The 22,982-nt window shown below is 28.3% G+C and overlaps 3 protein-coding genes across 3 annotated transcripts; all 3 read left to right on the top strand.

Moving 5' to 3' along the window:
• The first annotated feature begins 2,877 nt into the window (after positions 1–2,877).
• On the top strand, positions 2,878–5,213 carry LOC115717991 (uncharacterized). The gene is made up of 4 exons (XM_061105762.1): positions 2,878–3,654; positions 3,860–3,955; positions 4,012–4,160; positions 4,959–5,213. The coding sequence occupies exons 1-4, from the start codon at positions 3,004–3,006 to the stop codon at positions 5,068–5,070; spliced, it is 1,008 nt and encodes a 335-aa protein (XP_060961745.1). The 5' UTR covers positions 2,878–3,003; the 3' UTR covers positions 5,071–5,213.
• Positions 5,214–7,923: 2,710 nt separating this feature from the next.
• Positions 7,924–13,583, top strand: LOC115706050 (uncharacterized). Its single transcript, XM_030633564.2, has 4 exons — positions 7,924–8,666; positions 11,691–11,786; positions 11,892–11,959; positions 13,273–13,583. Exons 1-4 carry the CDS (start codon positions 8,028–8,030, stop codon positions 13,388–13,390), a joined length of 921 nt encoding a protein of 306 aa, XP_030489424.2. The 5' UTR covers positions 7,924–8,027; the 3' UTR covers positions 13,391–13,583.
• A 6,993-nt stretch (positions 13,584–20,576) lies between these two features.
• On the top strand, positions 20,577–22,456 carry LOC115706073 (uncharacterized). Its single transcript, XM_061106166.1, has 2 exons — positions 20,577–21,470; positions 21,565–22,456. The coding sequence occupies exons 1-2, from the start codon at positions 20,577–20,579 to the stop codon at positions 21,766–21,768; spliced, it is 1,098 nt and encodes a 365-aa protein (XP_060962149.1). The 3' UTR covers positions 21,769–22,456.
• The last annotated feature ends 526 nt before the right edge of the window (positions 22,457–22,982 follow it).

Genomic DNA, 22,982 nt, shown 5'->3' on the forward strand with positions numbered 1-22,982 from the left:
AGACTATTTAGATATGAGACTACATAGTTGAAGATAACTTAAATAGATTAATTAATACTACCTACATATAAAAACACTCATATAAAAAAAACACAATCTCTCTAAGAAAAGCATTATCTTTGAATTTTTCATTATGTTTGAATATTTCATTTGGAATGATGATTTGTTTAACTTTAAATGGAATCTAATATTATGATGATTTGTTTAACTTTAAATGGAATCTAATATTGATAATACTATAATAGTGATTGGGTATTCATATTGCTATCAAAATCAAAATATGGCAAGAAGTTTATTGTATTGTTTTCTTTTTTAAAAATGAATCCAAAATACAAATATATACACATATCTCATATCCACCTACCAACCAAGATTTAAACCTAACAAAATCAGAGAAGTGCAACTACCGTCCTCGACAAAAAGAATAAAAACATACAGAGAGAAGAGACCTTCGAAGAAGGGCGAGGGTGGTTGGTAGAGGCAGTTTTAACAGGTGCTGTTCGAGATAATTTTTTTTGCAGCTAGTGGTTGTTATCGACTCCCTAACACTAGTACTATAAATTCGTGTTTACGAAAACTGTACAGTCCCTTAGGACCCGTTTGGAACACAAGATTAGACTGAAAATGATTAGATTAGAATGGACTAGACTGGACAAGATTGAATTGTGCTAAAAGTAATCATGTGTTTGTTTAAGAATAAACTGGACTAATTTATTTAATTTATTTTTTAAAAAAGTAAATTAAAATAAACATGTAATAATAAAGTAATAAATTATTCCCAACAAAAAAATAAAAATAAATAATAAAATAAATTATTATATCATATATAATCAAATATATAACATAAATATATTATTATATATTTATTTAATAAATAAATTATCATTTTTTATTTAATAAATAATTAAATTAGTAAAATAAAAATATTTAAATAATATAAAATTATTTATACCCAACAATAAAATAATCACTAATTTCATACACATATTTATTTTTAAAAATATTGATATAAATATTCTAATAATTTAAAATAAATATATAACTTATTTATATCTCTATTCTATATAAAATGTGCCTATATAACAGAATTTTTGGTTTATGAGAAAATTATAGGTGACTTTTTATTTATATTAAAATAAAATAGTTTATTATTAAAAATAAAATGGTTTATGAGAAATTCATAGGTCACTTTTTATTTATATATAATAAAATAAATCCCATTAAATCCAAAAAAAAAAATAGGCTTCTAGATTTTCTTTAATTACCGTATGATTTAATTATTTATGCCTCTTTTATAAACTCTATTTGATTAAAGTTAAGATTATAAGATTAATTCAAATTATTGTTCATATATTGATTAATCCCATTAATAAAAAATAATTCAATATATGAACCCTATTTGATTAATGCCATTATTAAGTCCTTTCCCTTTAACTTTCCTTTTGTTGATGATGCTAATTTATTCATATTAAGATAGTGTTCTACTAGGAGATTTAGCGAGTTTCGCCCCTTCGCTAATGGTCTCTAAGAGTTCTAATAAATACAAATAAAATTATCATGATGTATACATTATGGTTATTTAATGAATAATTAGTGTGTTGAAATTGTCAAGCTGATATTTAAAATTGTTTATAATTGAATTGTTTCTTTGTCAAAATCAATATTAAGTATATTTATATGTTTATAGGTTTATTTATTTTCTCTTAGATCAATTATGCTCATATAGCAAAAAAATCATACTCATATAGACATGTTATTTTCATTTTGTAATTTAGATCTTCTTAGTTATTATTTAGTTCACTTAAATATTTTCTGATTATGGTAACTGAAATTTTGTTTCTTTTAAGTACTCTATTATAAAGATCTGTATTACATGTATTATTTATTTTTAACTATGAGGAGGTGGATTTCTTTATTGAGAAACATATAGCGTGACAAATTATTGTTCATATATTGAATAATTATTTTTGATTAATGAGATTCATATATATATAACTGTGTATATTGAATTCTTTATTCAAATAATTATTTTTGATTTTTACGTGATTATTTATTGTTCATATATCTATAACCCTATTTGATTAAAGTTAAGATTATAAGATTAATTAATTTGTGATTTCTTCCTATACACATAATAATAATCTCACCTAATAACTAATAATATTTTTTCTTTAATTTTTTATTGTATCACTTTAAAATAACATAGAAAAAAACTAACATAAAATTTAGTATAAATTTAGTATACGTGACTCGCACGTAGCTTTTTATTAGTATAATATATATATCCAAAATTATGGGGTTCTTGAATAATTGAATACTTAATTCTCTTTTTCTATTTACTGTTTTTCATTTGATTTTTGCTATTACCTTTTGAAGCTTAATACAAGAGAGATTAGTTCAATTGTCAGAATTTCTAAAATAAATAATTTTTATAAAATACATAATCTAAAATAATATTTACTTCATCCACCAATTTTTTTTTTTTTTTGAACCACTAATTTTTAGTTAGTTTCTCTTAATAATAATAATTATTTAAATGGTTAATTTTTCCTAATTATTTCATTTATATACTTGGCAGATTCTATGTTGGCAATAATATCATTTTAGACAAAATAACAAATTTAAGCCGCCTGAATTAATTAAAAATATTCATTTAAAATAAATAAAAAAATTAATATATATCTTTAGAAAAACTATCATCCTAGCTTGTAACCAATAAAAAAAAACTAAAAATTACATAACTTCGTACTCAAATCAACACCACCCCTATATAATCAAACAAATAAAACTAAATAGGTATTGTTTTTATGTAAATTGATATAATTTGTTTGTATATATAATAAATTATAAAAATTAATGAAAAAAAAAGGTTATAACTGTATTTTTGTTAAGTTCCAAATAAACTTATATAAGATCTATTTTTTTTCTCTTTTTTTCTCATTCATTTCTTTCTTTCTCCCATTCATTCTCTTTTTGTCGATTTGTGTATCTATCAATTACACAATGTCAGTGTCTTTATGGAGTCCAATCTACTGGTACGGAAACTATCTTCGTCTATGTTTCTTCGCTGCAGGGCTCACTTCTCAAATAACTAACCTCGACAATGGCAAAACGACCATTCACTTTTGGGGACCGAAATTCATTAACACGACTAAGCCATCGTTGGTTTTGATACACGGCTTTGGTCCTGTGCCCACGTGGCAATGGCGGAATCAAGTCACATACTTTGCCCCTAAATTCAACGTCTACGTCCCTGAATTGATATTCTTTGGTCAGTCAACAACTCAGTTAGCTGATCGTTCTGAGCAATTTCAAGCAGACACTGTTGCTAAATTAATGGAAAAGATTGGTGTGAAGAAGTATAGTGTGGTGGGAACAAGCTACGGAGGGTTTGTTGCGTACAATGTGGCAAAGAGGTGGGCAGATAGAGTTGATAAAGTGGTAATTGCAAGCTCTGCTACAAATATGAGATTGAGAGACAGTATGGAGTTGCTAAAAAGGGCAAAAGTTGAGAAGATTCAAGATCTTTTTCTCCCGACCAGTGTTGCACGATTAAGGACTCTACTCACTCTCACAGTGTATAATTTTTCTAAATTTGTGCCATACTCGTTACTAGACGACATGCTCAGAGTAATATTCTTTTATATTAAGCATTTAATACTTATTATTTTTTATTAAAAATTATTAATTGGGTCCTCTATTTTTTAAAAATAATAATTTAGACCTTGTGTTTTTTAAAATGGTATACAATAAACTTTAAGTTTAATTTTTGTCAAATTAAAACCTAATAATAAATTGATCTAAAAATGTTATGACAAAAATGATTATATTGTTTTACTAAATTTATATATGGTTATAGATGTTGTTTTCCGATAATAGAGAAGAGAAATCAGAACTTTTTGATGGAGTAACTATTGGACGAGATAACCAAGCACACGTTGTTCCTCTAAATAAGGTATAAAAAATTATTATTTTTTAATTATGCAGTGAGATATATTTAAATTAGAATTTAATCCCAATATGAAAAAGATGTACTTTGCAAAATATAATTATATTATCTCAATTTTATTTACATATAAACATATTTTGCAGGAAGTGTTATTAGTATGGGGAGATCATGATCAAATATTTCCGATTGAAGAGACTGTGGAACTCAAACAGTATGAAACACTTACTACATACATTTATTTTTTTTTTAATTTTTAGATCAATAACATAATATTTTATTTAGGTGTAATATAAAATTTGTTATTTTTGTATTTAAAATGGTGTTTTTGAAAAAAAAAAAAAACATCGATAGTTTTTTTTTATGTAAAAAGAAAATGATATTTCTTTAAAAATTGGAGTCTCGTAGACACTAGATACAAGTCTGACCCACTTTTATCTACTACTGAACTTTAAGTAAATTTTAAGTGAAACACATAGGCTTTTTTATTTTAATTGTGATTAGAAAAAGTAATTGCACAACTATACCATTAATTAAGTATATTTGTTATTATTATTTGAAAATTTTACAAAATAGATTAAATTTTTTTAAAATATTACAAAAATACTTTAATACACAAAAAAAATTCTTTCTTACTATTTGAATTTTTTTATTTATAAAAATATATTTTCAGTGAAAATAATAAATTGTTTTTATTTGTTATTTATCGTTTATTTATAGTTGTATTATAATTGTCACTTGTCATGAAATTATTGTCGTGATTGTCTTATAAAATTATAGTTTTCATGACCATGAGGTTGATTTTTTGTTATTTTTTTAGTTATTTTCTTATTTTTAGTTGAGCAAAGTGTATTTTTTTAATTTTGAAATTTTGAAAGTATATTTTTATAAATAAAAATTTTAAATCGTAAAATTATAAATATACAAAAAAAAAAAATATTTTTAAAAAATTTTCTTATTATTTTTCTATTTAATTAATTTTAATTAATATATTTTTATATTTTGATCACAGGCTTCTGGGAAAGAATGTGAAGTTGGAGGTGATAAAAGAAGCATCACATTTACCCAATATTGAAAAGGCTGACCAATTCAATCAGATCCTCAATAATTTTTTATTCAATTGAAAATTATGTAAATAAAAATAATTTAATTTTATTAAGTGATGTAATAAATAATTCAATAATTTGTATTTTTTTCTATATTTTTTATAATAATTATGTCCTATCAATATAGATTATATGATCTTGTATTTATATGCACAATATTTAAAAGAATATATTTATTTGTCTTTTTTGTATTTGTCTCATTTGTTTGAGATTTTATCTTTCATTATACATTAAGAATATTTCACATTTAAGAAAATTGACCATTTTGGCCCTTTCGATTTATGTATTCTATTATCACATTGAGTTACTAGAAAAACTAAAAGCAACTCATTGTTGCTATCAATTGTTTCTTCTTGTTGGTTATTTATTAAAAAATAATTGTTGATTGTAAGGTGTTGATTGGTTTTTAGGGCACGTTTGAAAAGTTAAAGAGAAATTGAAATTTAGTATAATTGAAGGTAATTACGTAATTTTACATATTTATTTGTCCATATAATTATAATGTAATTGTGTCATTTGAAGTAATTGAGAATCTCAGTTACATTTTCCAATTTTCATACTCCCTATAAAAATTAATATTAAGTAATAAAAATTATTATTTTGATATGTAATGGCTAAATAAAATATTAGAAATTTATAAGTAATTATCACTTTATCTAACTGTAAAGTTATTTTTTTTGTAATTTAATTGTTAAGATATTATTTAATTTATTTTGAATATTCAGAAAAGTTTTTATAAGAGATAAGGGATTCTCTTTATCAAAACCTTGTTTAAATGATTTATGTATGGTATAATCTATACTAATTAATGATATTTGATTTTTTCGGATTTTCCTATCAATATAACTTGTATAATTTTTTTTATAGTAAGAAATAAATGTAAAATCATGATTTTGGCTTTATATGGATAGTGCGTTGATTCCGCCTCAGCTGTCATTGTATATTGTAGATCTGTCACTGCAAATTAAAGTTTATTTTAAGAAAATTTTATACAGTTGTAAAATTGTATTTATGGTTGTTTTTAGAGGTTATATGTGTTATAAATAGGACCTAAAAAACAGTCAAACTAATCTATCTCTTCAAATCTTATTATTTTATATTTTTCATATTTGTGTGAAGTATTTCTTGTGAGAAAACCTAGAGCGTTCTACTAAATTTTAATTTCTATAGGGAAATTTGATTTTCTATGCTTAAAAAATCCTAAAATTATATCCCTAAACCTAAATGTTATACTATAGGCAATATATGACTACTTTTGCTTTATCCCCATAATACCCCTCACATTTGAACCACTTGAGTTTTTTTTTTTTTTTTTTTCGGTTTGAGAGAGACGACGAAAGAGGGGTTGGGTCCGATGGTCGGACCATGGGTCCGATTGGTCGGACCCCATGGTCCGACCATCAGACCACTAGAATTTTTTTTTTTTTCAGTTTGACAGAGACAAAGAGAGAGAGGGCCGGGTCCGACCATCGACCACCGGAGTTTTTCTTTTTTTTTTTTTTTTTTCGGTTTGACGAGACAAAGAGAGAGTAGGGCTGGTGCACGGAGAGAGGGGGGTATGGGGGCGGTGCGCCGTGCGCCGTCACCGTCGGTTGAGGCTTCGGGGTTGAGGCTTCGCGACGGAGAGAGGGGGCTGGGTGGGTTAAGCCTTCGGGTCCGAGAGAGACGAAGAGAGAGAGGGGGCTGGGTGGGTTAAGGCTTCGGGTCCGACAGAGGGGGCTGGGTGGTCCTCGTCGTCGTCGTTGGAGGTGGTGCAGGAGGTGGTGGAGGTGTTTTGGCCGAGAGAGAGAGAGAGAGAGAGAGAGAGAGAGAGAGAGAGAGAGAGAGAGAGAGAGAGAGAGAGAGAGAGAGAGAGAGAGAGAGAGAGAGAGAGAGAGAGAGAGAGAGAGAGAGAGAGAGACTTGCTTTGGTTCAAATGTGAGGGGTATTATAGGGATAAAGCAAAAGTAGTCATATATTGCCTATGTTATAACATTTAGGTTTAGGGATATAATTTTAAGATTTTTTAAGCATAGAAAATCAAATTTCCCTTTCTATATTATTGTTCTTTTACTATTCTTATAATAAGGTGAAGAGTTTCATTAAACAGACTTATTTCGAGAGGAAGTAAATACATACACATCAAATACTTAAGAGAATTCATTATTAGTGGTGTTCAGAAATTATATTGGATAAGTGAATTATAAAGTATTGCGGTAAATCATTAAAGATAGTATAAAATTATTTAAGTCAATTATTTTTATATTCTGTAATACTTTATTAATTGATTTCAATCTCTATAATTTGTGCGCTGTAAATAAATGGAGAGTTCTATTTACACCCCACAAAATGATAAGTACACCCCATTATTAAAAAAAAATATAAACTTAAATAATTTTTAAAAATTACTCTTAATATTTTTTTAAAAGTTTTTTCTCACATTATTTTATGTTAATTTCAATACTTATTTTGATTTTATTTTCATAATTTTTTCTAACTCGTGTATATTTTTTTTTAATTTTTTCTAAGAAAATTTTATATAATTTTTTATTTTAATTTTTTTCTCATAATATTTAAAATATAATTTATTTTTGTTTGATAGGTATATTTTTTAAGAATATGAATTGGAAAAAAAAAAAGTTAAAAAAATTTAGTACAATTAAAGATATAAATTTTATATAAAATAAAAATTATTAAAATTGGGTGCCTTTAGAAAATTTTGGGGTGTAAATAAAATTTTCCTAAATAAATTCATATATAAATTAAAATAACCAAAAATATCCTTTATCCCTTCAAGTAATACACCTACCACTAAGGCTATAACCGTAATTTCACACAACTCAATTTTAAAACTGTAAAAACCGTTTCTTTCCTTCTCCAATTTCCTACCCAAACATATACATACAACACCTATATATATATACACATATAGATACAACCACACCCAACTCCTCTCTCTCTCTCCTCTTTCTCTCTCTAACCAAAAAACCCTCACAATGCTTCCCTCCTTCCTCAGCCCAACTCACCTGTACGGCCAATACCTCCGCCGCCGCTTCATCACGGCGGGTCTAACCTCCCAAACCGTCAATCTCAACGGAGAAGACGAAACAAAGATCCAATTATGGGCCCCGGACCCGGCCCAGCCCAAAACATTAAAAAAGCCCGCACTGGTTTTAATCCACGGATTCGGCCCAGTATCCACGTGGCAATGGCAGAACCAGGTCCAATACTTGGCCCCCAAATTCGATCTCTACATTCCCGATTTGATCTTCTTCGGCGAATCCACCACCCGATCGAGCGATCGGTCGGAGCAATTCCAGGCGGCGGCGGTGGCCGGAGTAATGGAGAAGATGGGAGTGGAGAGGTACAGTATTTTGGGGACGAGTTATGGAGGAATCGTGGCGTATAATGTGGCGAAAAGGTGGGGAGAGAGAGTTGTTAGGGTTGTGATTGCGAGTTCTGGTTTGAATATGAAGAGAGAAGATGGTGTTGAGTTGTTGAAGAGAGGTAAAGTGGAGAAGACGGAGGAGCTTATGCTTCCGGCCACCGCTAAACAGATGAGGAATTTGCTTAGTCTCGCTGTGTATCGGCGGCCAAAGATGTTGCCGGATTTGTTCTTGAATGATATGCTTCATGTGAGTATAATTTCATTTTAATTAATTAATTAATGAGTATACGTACTTAAACTAATTTTTTAAAAAAAAGTAAAATAAAAATTTAATGATTCACTAATTAATGATTGTCCTTTGGCAATTTATTTAATACTTAATGCTCATATATATTTACAAACGAATAAAAATTAAACTTATTTATTTGTAATTGTGAGTTAAATTTAAGTATTTATGTTACAAATTACTCTTAAATAATTTATTTTAAAATAAATTAATTATTAAAATAAAAATAATTTATTACATAAATAGTTAAATTTACTTCTTAATTATAAATAAATATTTAAGTAATTTTTAGCGATAATAATAATTAAGTTATAATTCACTTGATTGGTTATTAAATTATTATTTTTTTAAAAAAATAAATTAATTTAAATATGCCAATAAAAAATAATGATACGTGGGTAATAACTTGATTACTAGGTACTTACATAAATTTAGAAATATAATTTAAATATTATTATCGCTAAAAATTAAAATTAATTAAGTATTTATTTATAACTGAGAGTTAAATTTAAGTATTTATATCGCAAATTACTTTATTTTAAAAGAAAATTCAACTTTATTAAAGTTACACACCATGAATTAGAGCTTATGACGTCCCCCCACAATATCTCTCAATACTTATTAAAGTTTGTCACATATTATTAATGTGCAGAAATAAATTACTACACATAAAATGGAGCTACTATTTCTAATGCTAATTAGTTTTGAAATGAAGTCTTATTCAGCTTATTCTAAATTTTAACATAGTATCAGATCCGCTTGTAATTCGTTGTGAACTTAAAGTGTCGCCGTCTGCCGGTCCAAAAAGAAAAGCCATAAAAGAGCTTTTTGTAATTGGAACCCAAAATGCCACTGGTTCAAAAAGATGGGTCAAACTTAAAACTTTTGTTTTCCCTTTAACCTTTATTTAAGACTTTAATTTTAAGATAAATAAACTACTCTTTCTATTACCAATTAATTTTAAGATAGAATTCTATTTATTTTATTTTAAATTCTAATACTACCCTTTATAACCATCTGAGCTAATCTTGCTTTTTTTTTTTTATATGCATTAAATATATATATATATATTGAGATATATACATATTAAATCTGTTTTCAATATCAATCAAAATTATAGGTGGGACTCTTAATGTAACACCTAACATTTAGGGTTAAGTATCTTAATTAATTAATGTGTTGTCTTAGAAAATTTGACTATTTTTGTTTGTGTATTAATTTGTTTATATAGTACACTTGAAAAAATTATAGGTACATTGGACATTTTAACAACTGAGAAGACAAGTAAGTAGTCTTAGAGATTTTTAATTAATAACATGTAAAAAAAAGTTAAATATTAATAATTTTTGCTTTTGGGTTAGTAGATCGAATATAATCGGTCTAGTCTATCTTATAGGTCTAATGATTTTTACTTTACATATATATAAATAAATATAATATAATCTAAGGTGTAAAGGAATTTATTAAGTGTGTCATACATATATATATTTATTGATTTTGTAAGTAGATATATAGTGACATGTGTATACAGTTAGGTGCACTAGTTAAGACTCTTTGTTACATCTATCTTCCTTGGTAGTTAAATGTCACCCCCTCTTTATACATATTTTTATTTTTTTGTTTATTTGTTAGTTTGTTAGTTTGTTTTACAAAAGATAGATTTATGAGAAAACATTATTTATCATATTATTATTATTATTGGTATTATTAAATATCAGAATTTATATATTTTGATTTCGATCAAAATGTTAAAAAAGTACTGATATTATTTAGCATGAGTATCATATTAATAACTTTTATATATCTAATAACAATACTTTTTTATTTAATGTTAATACCATTATAGAGTGTCATATATAATATGAGGAATGCTAAGGACACTCTATATTGCATTCTCTTTTACACTCTCTTTAAAAAATGAGTGACATGTGTAACTTTTAAAGTATGTTTAGGTATAGTTACAATTATATCCTTTTTATTTTTCATTAATAATTAAAATATATTAGCTCATTTACTTGTTTATTTTTTTGGACTATTTTATTGATTTCTTATTTTTTTAATTAAATAATATGCAGCATCTTTCTTTTAAATTCTTTTTTTTTTACAATAAATATGTATTATTTTATGTTATAAAAAATAAAAAACACTAACTCTTTCTTTTTCTTAACAAATTTTGTATCAGTTTTTTTTTTTTTTCATATTGTATTATTTTTTATTTTATGTTTGTTATAATATATATAAAGAAACAAAAAGAAGACAAAAAATAAACTAAATGTGATTATACTTAGTTAAATTAAGTATTAAATTATATATATAAAAACAATATTTAACAATTTACAAAGTGTGATTAATACTTAATACTCAATATATATAAAAACAATATTTTTCGTTAATTATTTGGAAACGCTACCACATAGTATTATTGGGTACCAATAAATTAGTGTCTAATAATATTGACATCTTAAAAGTATCCAAAACTATATACATATAATACTTTATAATTGATTACTAGTTTTTTATATTATTTATTAAATTAAAATATATGAGATCTGATATTAAAATACACTAATAACAATATCGTATTTTCTTAATAAGCTAGAATGGTAATTTAAATTTTGTCTTCTTTCTCCTTATTATTCCAACTCAATGACATAGAGAGATACCCTTATAAGTTATAATTCATATTGAGTGGTTGGCGCACTTAAAGTAATGTGTTGGACCATTACTTCTTACATACTAACTATGTCACCATGATCTTTAATTAGCACATAAATTTTATATGTATAACACTACATTCATCTTAATTAAATATGTTTAGATATATATATATATATAATACGTTAGTTTAATGTGTTTTTTTAATTAAATATTAAAATTTTAGTAATTTTCTACAATAAAATTTAGTTAAAATAAACAATAAATAATAATATATAAATATTCATTATTTATTTATTTGCTATATTATATTTATATATATGGTTTCAGAAATTGTACTCAGATAAAAGGATGGAGAAGATGGAACTATTAAAAGGGCTAACTATTGGAAAAGATGACCAACCTCAAATTTCACCATTAGAAATGGTTGGTATTGTGGATCTATAATCTTTATGTATATATATTCCATTTTATTATTTTTTGTTCAATTTACATTTTTATATAAATATAATTAATAATAATGCATGGCAGGAAGTGTTGTTAATATGGGGAGATCATGATCAAATCTTTCCGGTGGAGATGGCCATTGAACTCAAAGAGTATGCAATTAATAATAAATCTATATATATATATTATACTATTGCTATACAATATATTTAATTATTTATTCTTATTAGGTTATACACATGTAGATGTAGTGGTTGGTAATGTAGGTAGAGCAATATGGTAAAATTTTATTCTTCAAATTTGAGTTTATAGTATATAAGACATCAAATTGTGGTATTATTCAAATTAGGGTGATTTAGGGTGGGCTTTATTAAAAAAATTTGTGATATTTTTAAAAAGAATAATTTGCAGCATAAATATCTAAGTTTAACCCTCAGTTGCAAATAATTACCTAAGGTTATTTTTTGACGATAATAATACCTAAGTTATAATTTAGAACTTTTGTAGTCACATGTCTGTTAAGTTTTAAGTAAATTGTCACATGGCAATTTTTGATCGGTCCAAGTCATTAAATTTTTATTTTTTAAAAAAAAAAATAATTTAAATGTACTAATAAGAAAATGACACTGACTTAACTTTTAACTATCAGGTACCTACAGAATTTTAAAAATATAATTTAGATATTATTACCGTCAAAAATTAAACTTAAGTATTTATTTGCAACTGAGAGTTAAACTTATATATTTATACTGCAAAATTACCCTACTATTTAACATGTATCTTTTTTGGAGAATTTTTTATTTTTTATGTTTTTGAAGATATAGGTTTTTTTTTTTTTTTTGAAGGATTGAAGATATAGGTTTTAAAAAGTATGACTTCGTCTCAAAAAAAGTTACTTAATGGAAATTTTATAAAAAAAAAAAAGGAAAAAAAAATATATAAAAAATAGTATAAGATAACCGGTTACTCTATTATGTTAACTAGTTACTTCTCTAAAGAGTATTTGGTTATCTTTATTTGATTTTTTTGTGTTTTTCAAATTTTCTTTAACTTTTTTCATTATTTTTTTGAAAAAGTTTATTAAATATTAAATATGTATTTTGAGAAAATACAAAAGTACCAACAAAATTAACAAGATGCTTTTATAAAGAATAGTAGAACATTTATAAACAAACACACAACAATTAATTCCGACATAGATCTTAAGTCTCATCATTCACATTTATGTTCAACAATATTAGAGTACTTTGTAATGAAAAAATAAATAAATGCTCTTGTTTTTGTTTGGACCTAAAAAATTGGTTATGAGTATTCTGTTTTTTATTAATATCATTTAATTCAATCAAGGTAGTAGGGCCCCTAATTAATTTTAGAGAGACTTCAATAAAATCTTAAAAGTGTTAAATTTAGAAAAATACCATTTTTTATATAATTATTCTAAAATTATCATATTATTTTAATGCAGGCTTTTGGGAAAGAAAGTGAAACTTGAGATAATAAAGAAGACATCTCATGTACCCCAATCTGAAAACCCTGCACTCTTCAATAGTATAGTCAACAATTTCTTGTGTGAGTCAACATAATTAATTAAATATATATTTTTTTAATTTGTGGTGATAAAATAAATATAATTATTTGTCTTATTGGGACCTTGTATTTATTTGTGTTGGATTAAAGTTTTGTATAATTGCTTAGTTAATTATATATTTCTATCCTTCAATAACAACATATATAATCGAATTCAGTAAATTATATTTTATTTTATTTATTTTATTTTTTACATTTATTTTTATACTCTTTAAGATATAATCACTTTTATAAATGATGTTCCTATTAGCAAGGTCGGCCCTAAAATTTAGTGAGCCATAAAAAATAAAAATTATTTTGGACCCTTATTTAAAAAAATGTGGTATTTTAATATCAGTAAAAAAAATTATATAATTTTAAAAGATTTTTTTTTTTGCTCCTGGGCTAGGTGGGTCCTAGGCACAGGCCTAACCCACCTATGCCTAAGGCTGGGCCTGCTTATTAGACCCCGTAGATTATTGTAAATTATATGTTAAATTGAGGAAATCATGTAAAATATGGATTTCTTTTCTAAAGTTTGATAAATATGGAGAAATTATAATTTTATTTAATCTATGGTTTTTTTTTTTAATTTGGGTTAGTTATATGGAATTATATTTCCATATTTTTAAGCTTTTATAAAATAAAGCCATATTTTTTTTTAACTTATTCAATAGAGATTTGTATTAAATTTTTAGAAAAATTTATTATTTTATTTTAATTATTAATATTGAATTTGTAATTTAATATATATATATTTGTGTTTCACAACATTTTCATGTTAGTTTTTTTTTAGTTTGAGAAAAATAAATATTTAACTTATTATTTAAATTGTTTTATTGTACTTTAACTTTTTGATACAGACCTTATCAAAAAAAAAAAATGACAGAAAGAAAAAATATTTTCATGCTATACTTGTAAATGATAGTTCTTCATATGAATTAAGTATTAGTACTAAAATAAAGTATCTGTTTACTCTCTAAAGTAAAAACAATGTCTAAAGTTTAACAATCAGGTTACTTTTTTAAATTAATATTTTACTTTATAAAACCATAGCTTAACGCACAATACATGTACCAGGTTACTTTTAGAAGAAAAATTAAAGCTAAAAATTCAACTACCACTTTACTTTTTCAAAATGATTAATTTATATTTTAAAAATACAGTCACAACTCAACACACTCAACCATATTTTATGATACATGTATTAGATGACTTACAAACTTATATGTTACTTTATGCAAAAATAAAATCAAAATTAACAAACTATACAAAAATTATAGGTAAAAGTACCAAGTTACAATTTGAAGCAAAAATAAAGTCTAAAATTTAACAACTACGTTACTTTGTGCAAAAATACAATTAAAACTTAATAAAGTATACCAAAATTAAAAGTAAAAGTATCAGGTTACTTCCTGAATAAAAATAAAGTCTAAAATTTAACAGCTAGGTTACTTTTCAAATTAACACGTTACTCAACTAGGTATATTACTAAAACACATATCATGATTTATATTGTAAATAAATAGATTACTTTCTTCATAAAACTCTATCATAACTCAACAAATTCAACAAAATTCAATTTGCAAGGTAGCAAGTTACTTCTATTATTTACAACTTAACTCGTTTACTTTAAAAAGTAAGTAGATAATTGTATTTAGCATTTTTATTATGCTTCATAAAGCCAACATTCTCAACCAAATTCAATTTTACAAGGTAACAACTCATATTAAGTTATTTCTACACAAATTCAATTTTGATTGTATCAGGTTACTTTATAAAGTGGAATGTAATGTCAACAAACATACATTAGGTTACTTTTCTACATAACCAGACTACTTTATAAAACATAACAAACATAGCAGGTTACTTTTTTTTTTATCAAATTCTTAAGATTATGTAGTTAGAACATGTACACCAATCACTTTGTAATTTGAGTTACTGTTTTTTTCATTCAAATCTCCTCTATAATGAATTAATGCTTTAATGAAACTCATTCTTCAAGTAAATTACAGGTCCCAAGTTGCTTCCTGAAGCAAAAAGAAAGAATAAAATTATTTAACAAGTTACTTCAAGAAAAAAAAAATAGCAGGATTTCTTTGTTAAAAATTGATGTCACAACACTACACTCAACCTTATCCAAAAGTGAAGTTACTTTTAGAAGTACAATAAAAGCCTAAAATTGAACTACTATGTAACTTTTTCAAAATATGAAGGTTCTTCATTAAAAAATGCAATCACAACTCAACATACTCAGCTTTATTTAAAAATGAAAGTACCAAGTTACTTTCAGAAGCATAAGAAAAGCCTAAAATTGAACTATCAGGTGACTTTTTCAAAATATGATGATTCTTCGTTAAAAAATACAGTTACAACTCAACACATTTAACCTTATTTAAAAGTGAAGGTACCACTTTTCAAAAAAAAAAAAGTGAAGGTACCATGTTACTTTTTTAGAAGCACAATAAATGCCTACAATTTAACTACTAAGTGATTTTTTCAAGATATGAGTTGTTCTTCATTAAAAAATACAATCACAACTCAATACACTCAACCTTATTCAAAAGTGAAAGTATCAGATTACTTTTAGAAGTAAAATAAAAGTCTAAAATTGAACTATCAGGTGACTTTTTCAAGATATGAAGGTTCTTCATTAAAAAATACAGTCACAACTCAACATACTCAGCCTTATTCAAAAGTAAAAGTACCAGGTGACATTCAAAATCAAAATAAAAGCCTAAAAATGAACTACCAGGTGACATTTTCAAAATATGAGTGTTCTTTATTAAAAAATACAATCACAACTCAACACATTCAGTCATATTAAAAAGTAAATGTACCAGGTTACTTTTAGAAGCAAAAGAAAAACATAAAATTGAACTACTACGTGACTTTTCAAAATATTAGGGTTCTTCTTTAAAAAAATATTGTTACAACTCAATACATTCAACCATATTCAAAAGTAACGTACCATGTTACTTTCAAAAGCAAAATAAAAGCTTAAAATTAAACTATCAGGTGACTTTTTCAAAATATAAGGGGTTTTTATTTAAAAAATACAATCATAACTCAACATACTCATGTCAAGGTACCAAATTACTTTAAAAAGAAAAATAAAAGCTTAAAATTAAAATACCTTGTCATTTTTTCCAAATAACATGTTAATTAAGTCAAGGATATAATCAAAATATATGTATGAGTGTCAATAGTGGAAATAACAATAGAATTTAAAATTACAATTGGTTGAAAAAATCAATCAATAAATTACCTTTCTCTATTTTTCAATCAAATCAAATAAATATTTATTAATTTGCTTAAAACATGAAGATGAGGAAGAAGAATGGACAACAACACCAAAGAAAATTAGAGGAGAATGATAATCGTATCAAAAAAATTTGACGAGAATCCCAATCGCACCAAAAAAAATTAGAGGAGAAGTGAGAAAACAAGAAGAAGAGAGAAAATTGTGGACGGTTAGGGTTAACTTAGATTGTTGAATCTAAATATGGAAAAAGTATATTATTATTTCTATTTTTTAAGTTTTTTATTCTTTTTTCCAGCTTTTAAGTTATTTCCTTAAATATCCATATTTTTCTAATTGACTTTATAAAAATCCAGATTTATAAAAAAACCCCTAATTTTTTTTTTTGACAAAGTGATTAAAATCACTCAAGAATTTACGACGCCCACGTCCGCCACCGGCGCTGGAACCTCCTCGAACCAGGATAGCTCATCGTCTAACCGCAGAGCATGCTTTGCTAATCATGGGCCGCTAAAATCTTAGAGCAAGCCCCATGGGACAAAACTGTCCCCGGAAATTTAGACAATAAAGCTATAACATCTTCAAACAACGCTCCTAACTCAATAAAAAACTGAAGTTCCACCTGAAAAAAAAAACATCAAAAAAATCAAAAAACAGCATAAAACTTTAATTAGAAAACTATTCAAACTGAAGAGAATCAACCAACTTAAAAAAAACCCCTAAATTTAAGTAAAGAGTAAAGGTATATTGGGCAACCCACTTAAAAAAAATGAATATATTTTAATAAAATATAATATAAGAATATTTTTTATTAATAAATATAAAAAATAGATCTTTTTTTAACTTATCTCTATATAATTTATATAAAAGTGAGAATGTATTTCTAATTGAGTTATATAATTAGTCTTCACTATATATTTAATTAAAAAAAAATTAAGCTAAATTTACCCTCCAATTAATATTTTATTTCACTTGAAATATTTGTGAAAATAATCATTGTGTTATGTTGGTATCACCAAGCATATTTTCAAATAAATAATGCTTTTTTATTTTTAAGTTACGCATTTGATAATTATTATCTATATAATCACGTCTACATATTGATAATCATACAATACAATATAATAAAGAGAATTATGTGTATATATAATTAAATTGAGACAAAATATATATATTGTGTAATTTATGTGTATTTTTTTTTCAAAAGCTCTGTATTCCCTTTCAGTATTAGAAATAATAATAAATTTTAAAAATAATATTATTATATCATTAATTAAAAAGTAAGACTAAAGATAATTTTTAGTATTAGAAATAATATAATAACTATTATTTTAAAAAGTTATGTTATTTTTGCAGTCTTTTTTTTTTAAAAAAAAATACAAAGTTATTTCGTTATCTAATCTCATGATTAATATTTTTCTTACAAAGTAATTTAAATTATGTAATTTTAAATAATTATAAAAAAAAATAACTAAATAATATATTTTTGGCAATAAATAATCATATAATATTTTAATCCCTAGCAAATAATTCATTTATAATCTTTTAAATAACAAAAAAAAAAACAATTAAGAATACTTATTTTTTTTAAAAAAAAAAATATAACTTAGAATAGTCACAATAAAAAAAAATATTCTCATATGGTGAGACCGCGACTTAAGAAAGTCACATGCAACCTTGGACCTTTTATGTTTTGTGATAAAGTAAGTTGTAAGTTGTGACAATATTCTGAGTATGATTTTTAATTGGGAAATTTCATTATTTGCCCTTAATAATATAACTCATATCAAAATTTACACCCTTTTATAATTTGTACAAATTGATTCCTCTAATTTTAAAAGATTCCTAAAATACCCCTAAATTAAACTTTCCCTCTCTCTCAGACGTTCCCTCTCTCTCTCTCTGTCCTCCTCTCTTCACAAACCAGTCGACCCTCCCTCTTCACCAAGCTTCGCCGCCACCAATCTCCAGCCGACCTCACCCCTCACGAACCCACGAACCCACGAATCGGCCTCACCCCACGAACCGGCCTCACCCCAGGAACCCACGAACCCACGAACCCACGAAACCCAAGGCGACCGACGACGACGAAGAGGACGGCGACCCACGACCACGACCACGAACCACTGATCCAATCCAATCCAACGGTAAGTTTTTTTCTGTTTAAAATTTAGAAATTTCATAGATTTGGATGCGAATTTGTGTATGTTCTTCAGATAACATTGTTTTAGATTGTATATGCGAATCTGGATGTCAATTACTGCATATTGTATATGTTGGATATGTTTCAATGGTGTTTGTGTGTTTTTACAGCGTTATCGATGAAATGTCGATAGGATATCGATATATGTAGTTTTCTGTTTGTGTGTTTGAACATTGTTGTCGACAGGTTGTCGATATCATGTCGACAATTTGTCGATGGTTTTACCTTGTTTGATATTATGTAGTTTTGCCATGTAATGTCGATAATTTGTCGACTATATGTCGATAGGTTGTCGATAATAAGTTGTAGTTGATTCTTATGGTAGTTAATTGTTAGAATGTCGATAATTTGTCGACTATATGTCGATAGGTTGTCGATAATAAGTTGTAGTTGATTCTTATGGTAGTTAATTGTTAGAATGTCGATAATTTGTCGACTCTATGTCGATAGGTTGTCGATAGGAAGTTGGAGTTGATTCGTATGGTAGTTAATTGGTATAATGTCGACAATTTGTCGACTGTATGTCGATAAGTTGTCGATGTTGGTCGTTTGTCACTCCTCTTATGATAATGTCGATAGCATGTCGATTGTATGTCGACGGTTTGTCGACCAATTAGGTGGTCACTGAATGTTTGATAATGTCGACAGAATATCGACATGTCTTAACTTTTTTGACATTAAAATGTTTTTGGTTTTTGTTTTTTCAGATGGCTCCCAGACTCATAATTCCAGCACCCGAGCATTTTACTGGTCGCGCCACATATAGAGGCACCGAAATTTTTGCAAAAATCAAAGCTCGGTTTGAGGAGTACAACTTGAATAACACGGCGAAGGAAAGCCGTTTCGGCAGCTTTTGGAATGCCGTACCCTTGACATTCTCCTCGGTGTTATTTCACCAGCTGATGCTCCACAAAATGAAAGTGGATGCTCAGGAGGAGTTGAGGATGCGGTTTTACGTTGGTCGGAAGGAGGTCAGATTCGGAGTGCTGGAGTTTGCACTCATTACAGGCCTGGACTTCTCCTCGGGGCCAACAGAAGAGGAGAAGGCTGCGCAGGTCGCGCGCTCAGGGTCAGACCGATTGATCAACAAATATTTCAACCGGTCTGATAGTGTGAAGACAGAAGCACTCCAAGATAGGTTCACAAACTGTCAGAACCCGGAAGACTTGTACAAGCTCGGCTTGTGCTTGTTTGTGGAGTCAGTGCTTCTGGGCCGCGAGGCAAACGCGCTGATTACGCCTCACATACTTAGATATGTGGAAGACCTCGAGTTTTGCTTCCGGATTCCTTGGGGGAAGCACTCATTCGCCAGACTCATGCACTCGCTTCAAAAAGACATGTTGAAACAGAAGGCCAACTACGAGAAGAAGCTGAGTTCGGATGTTCAGCACGAGTGCAAATACACAGCATATGGCTTCGCACCTGCAGTACAATATTGGGCGTACGAGGCCATTTTGGAGGTTGGGAAGAGGTATGGCACGAATCACGGGATTCGGTTCCCCAGGATGCTTAGCTGGACGAGCAAAGGCGATATTGGGAAGAAAGACGTCAGCGCATTATTTTCTAGACGGGTATGATTTTCACTTATGTTCAGAATAATTATTTAACATAAATGCTTGTAATAAATGCTAAATGGTTCTATTTTGATATTTTTTGAACCATAAACAGAATCTTGAAGTGGTGAAGGGGCTACTTCCACGGACAGAGGAGGAGGCATTTGTGAGGACCATATCTTACGATGGTGTGGAGAACCTGGTTGATGATGGTGTGGATGACACAGAGACTCAGGTCCCAAACACTTAGGAAACAGACACTCAGGTACCAATTTTTGGAACTTTTTTTTTATGTCTTGATTTTTTATTGTTTTTGTTTTGTGATATTTGTTACATTGTGGAATTATCGTATGCTTACCGTATTTTTTTGGTATATATTTTTTCAGGCCACTGGTTCAGAACCTCAGCCCAGTGCACCATCTTCATCAGGCGTTCGGGGTGCCGAGTACACTGATTTAGTGGCGAGGTTGGATAGGATCGAGGCTGACACTCAGGGTCTGTATGCTGCTCATGTCGAGCTGAAGAAGGCATACGAGACCAGCCATGTAGAGCTGAAGGGTGGTCAGAACGTAATTATGGAGCAGCTCAGAGACATATTGGCCATGTTGAATCGTCCGCCAACGACAGCTTCAGCACCGGAGGCCCCAGCAGATTCATCTACCCCACCACCAGCTGCTTCACCCCCAGTAGAAGAGGAGGAGGTCTTCCCCGACGGGTACGATCCTTATGAGGGAGCTCCAGCGACTCCGATCGAGGCACAACCTGTTATCCATGTACATGACACCGAGTCGCAGGGTGAGATTCTGTCAATAGAGGCACAACCTGCAGTGGTTAAGAGTCAGAAGAGGAAGAGAAATCCTCCTGTATGGTTCGGTGACTATACGGAGATGAAGAGGAGACATAGGACATCTTCGACGTTTGATCCCCTGGAGCCACCGGATGAGAAATTGTTAACCACTTTCCGAAAGTGGTGTGTTGGACTCATTCCGAACCACCGACTTCGGGATTTGAGAAGTGGTGATTACGGTCCATCATTCTTTTGGATAATGCTCACACCAAAGGAATGGCTTACAGATGACGTAAGTAAAGTATTTTATAATATTACTTCACTTTACAACTTTATGTGCAATTAATATATTTTTTTGTCTAACTGACATTTCCCTTTATATGCAGCATATAGATGCAGCAATGCATATGCTGAGGAGGCGACGCACCGACTATCCACTGACATTTCCTCAGAAGGGTGTCATTCTCTCCACATTCGTGACCACCATGATCAGCAGTGCATGGACGAGCCACAAGGGTCCGAGGAGAAACTTTGTATGGGAGGATTATATCCTGGACTACTGCAGAGAGGTTCATAAGGTATTGTTTTAGTAAGATTTTAAATGTTAATTGTTTGGGAGGATTATTATGGTTTGTTAATTGTTTCGTTGTTCTATGTAATTACAGTCCCAAGTCTTTGAGAGATGGAGGGGTAACGAGTTTATTTACTTCGTTCTGCATCTTCCCGAGGCAAGGCACTGGGTCACACTTGAAGTCGACATAGAGCTGTGGAAAATTAATGTCTACGATTGTGATTCCAGCGTCTTTCATTGGACCGCCATGGAACCCATCCTGAAGACTTGGGGAGAACTGCTGCCCTCGCTAATCCTTGCAACCGGAGAATTTTCACGTAACAACCAGATCATGGCGTTAACTAACAGGGACATCACGGTGCTTCCAAAAATGCACTTGACTCGAGCCACTCTCGACTTAGTTCCGAAGTCAACAACCAGGTACATAGCGATAAAAAAGTACTATAGTATTAAAATATGTTTTACGTTAGACTGACTTTACATTTTATTTTACATTTAGTGGTGATTGTGGCGTCTATTGCATTGAGTATGTGGAGCATCTCATGATGCAACGTGGATTGACCGATGTGACGCCAGGCCGAATAGCTATATTTCGTCAACGGTGGTATGTTGATTTATTTTACCAAAATGTTGGCTGATTATATGTGTAATTATTGGGATATTGTATATTTTGTGTAATTAACATTACAGTTATGTATATATAGACTTTATCTTTGTTCAAATTTTGATAATTATTCGTGGTTTCAAATATAAAATATCGATATTATTTAACAAAAATAACTATTAAACCTAAAAATAATTAAAATATTTAAAAAATATTCAACCTCGACATTATACCATATATATGTCTATTATGCTATATTATATAGGTAGATAAATTAATATGAGCTGTGGTAAGTAAAAAAGATATATTTTCGGAGAATGTGCGCCATTTAGATATTTTCGAGCAATAAAGAAACTCAGGAGGCTGCAGATGAACTCATTTAGATATATATATATATATAATTTCGTTAGCACATGAAAATAAAAACAAATGATGACAAAATATGCATCATTATAATATATCAAATTTCCCAATAGAAAACATGTTATTACAACGAATAAGTACAGGACGCCTCAAATGCGGGCTTTGCATGTTGCTCTGTTGTGGCCTGAACTGCCACAGCGGCTGCAGTTTCGTGGTACAGAACCTTTTTTATCACCAGACGGGAAACGGTTCTCCCGTCTTCTTCC

The sequence above is a fragment of the Cannabis sativa genome, chromosome X (genome assembly GCF_029168945.1).
Source record: "Cannabis sativa cultivar Pink pepper isolate KNU-18-1 chromosome X, ASM2916894v1, whole genome shotgun sequence".
Lineage (NCBI taxonomy): Eukaryota > Viridiplantae > Streptophyta > Magnoliopsida > Rosales > Cannabaceae > Cannabis > Cannabis sativa.

Bases quoted from the DNA above. Each gene is read 5' to 3' on its own strand.
- LOC115717991 (XM_061105762.1), top strand. From the start codon at position 3,004: ATGTCAGTGTCTTTATGGAGTCCAATCTACTGGTACGGAAACTATCTT. The intron at 3,655-3,859 runs TTAATACTTATT...ATATGGTTATAG, and splicing joins TATTCTTTTATATTAAGCAT to ATGTTGTTTTCCGATAATAG. The intron at 4,161-4,958 runs GTATGAAACACT...TTTTGATCACAG, and splicing joins GAGACTGTGGAACTCAAACA to GCTTCTGGGAAAGAATGTGA.
- LOC115706050 (XM_030633564.2), top strand. From the start codon at position 8,028: ATGCTTCCCTCCTTCCTCAGCCCAACTCACCTGTACGGCCAATACCTC. The intron at 8,667-11,690 runs GTGAGTATAATT...ATATGGTTTCAG, and splicing joins TCTTGAATGATATGCTTCAT to AAATTGTACTCAGATAAAAG. The intron at 11,960-13,272 runs GTATGCAATTAA...ATTTTAATGCAG, and splicing joins ATGGCCATTGAACTCAAAGA to GCTTTTGGGAAAGAAAGTGA.
- LOC115706073 (XM_061106166.1), top strand. From the start codon at position 20,577: ATGGTGTGGAGAACCTGGTTGATGATGGTGTGGATGACACAGAGACTC. The intron at 21,471-21,564 runs GTAAGTAAAGTA...CTTTATATGCAG, and splicing joins AGGAATGGCTTACAGATGAC to CATATAGATGCAGCAATGCA.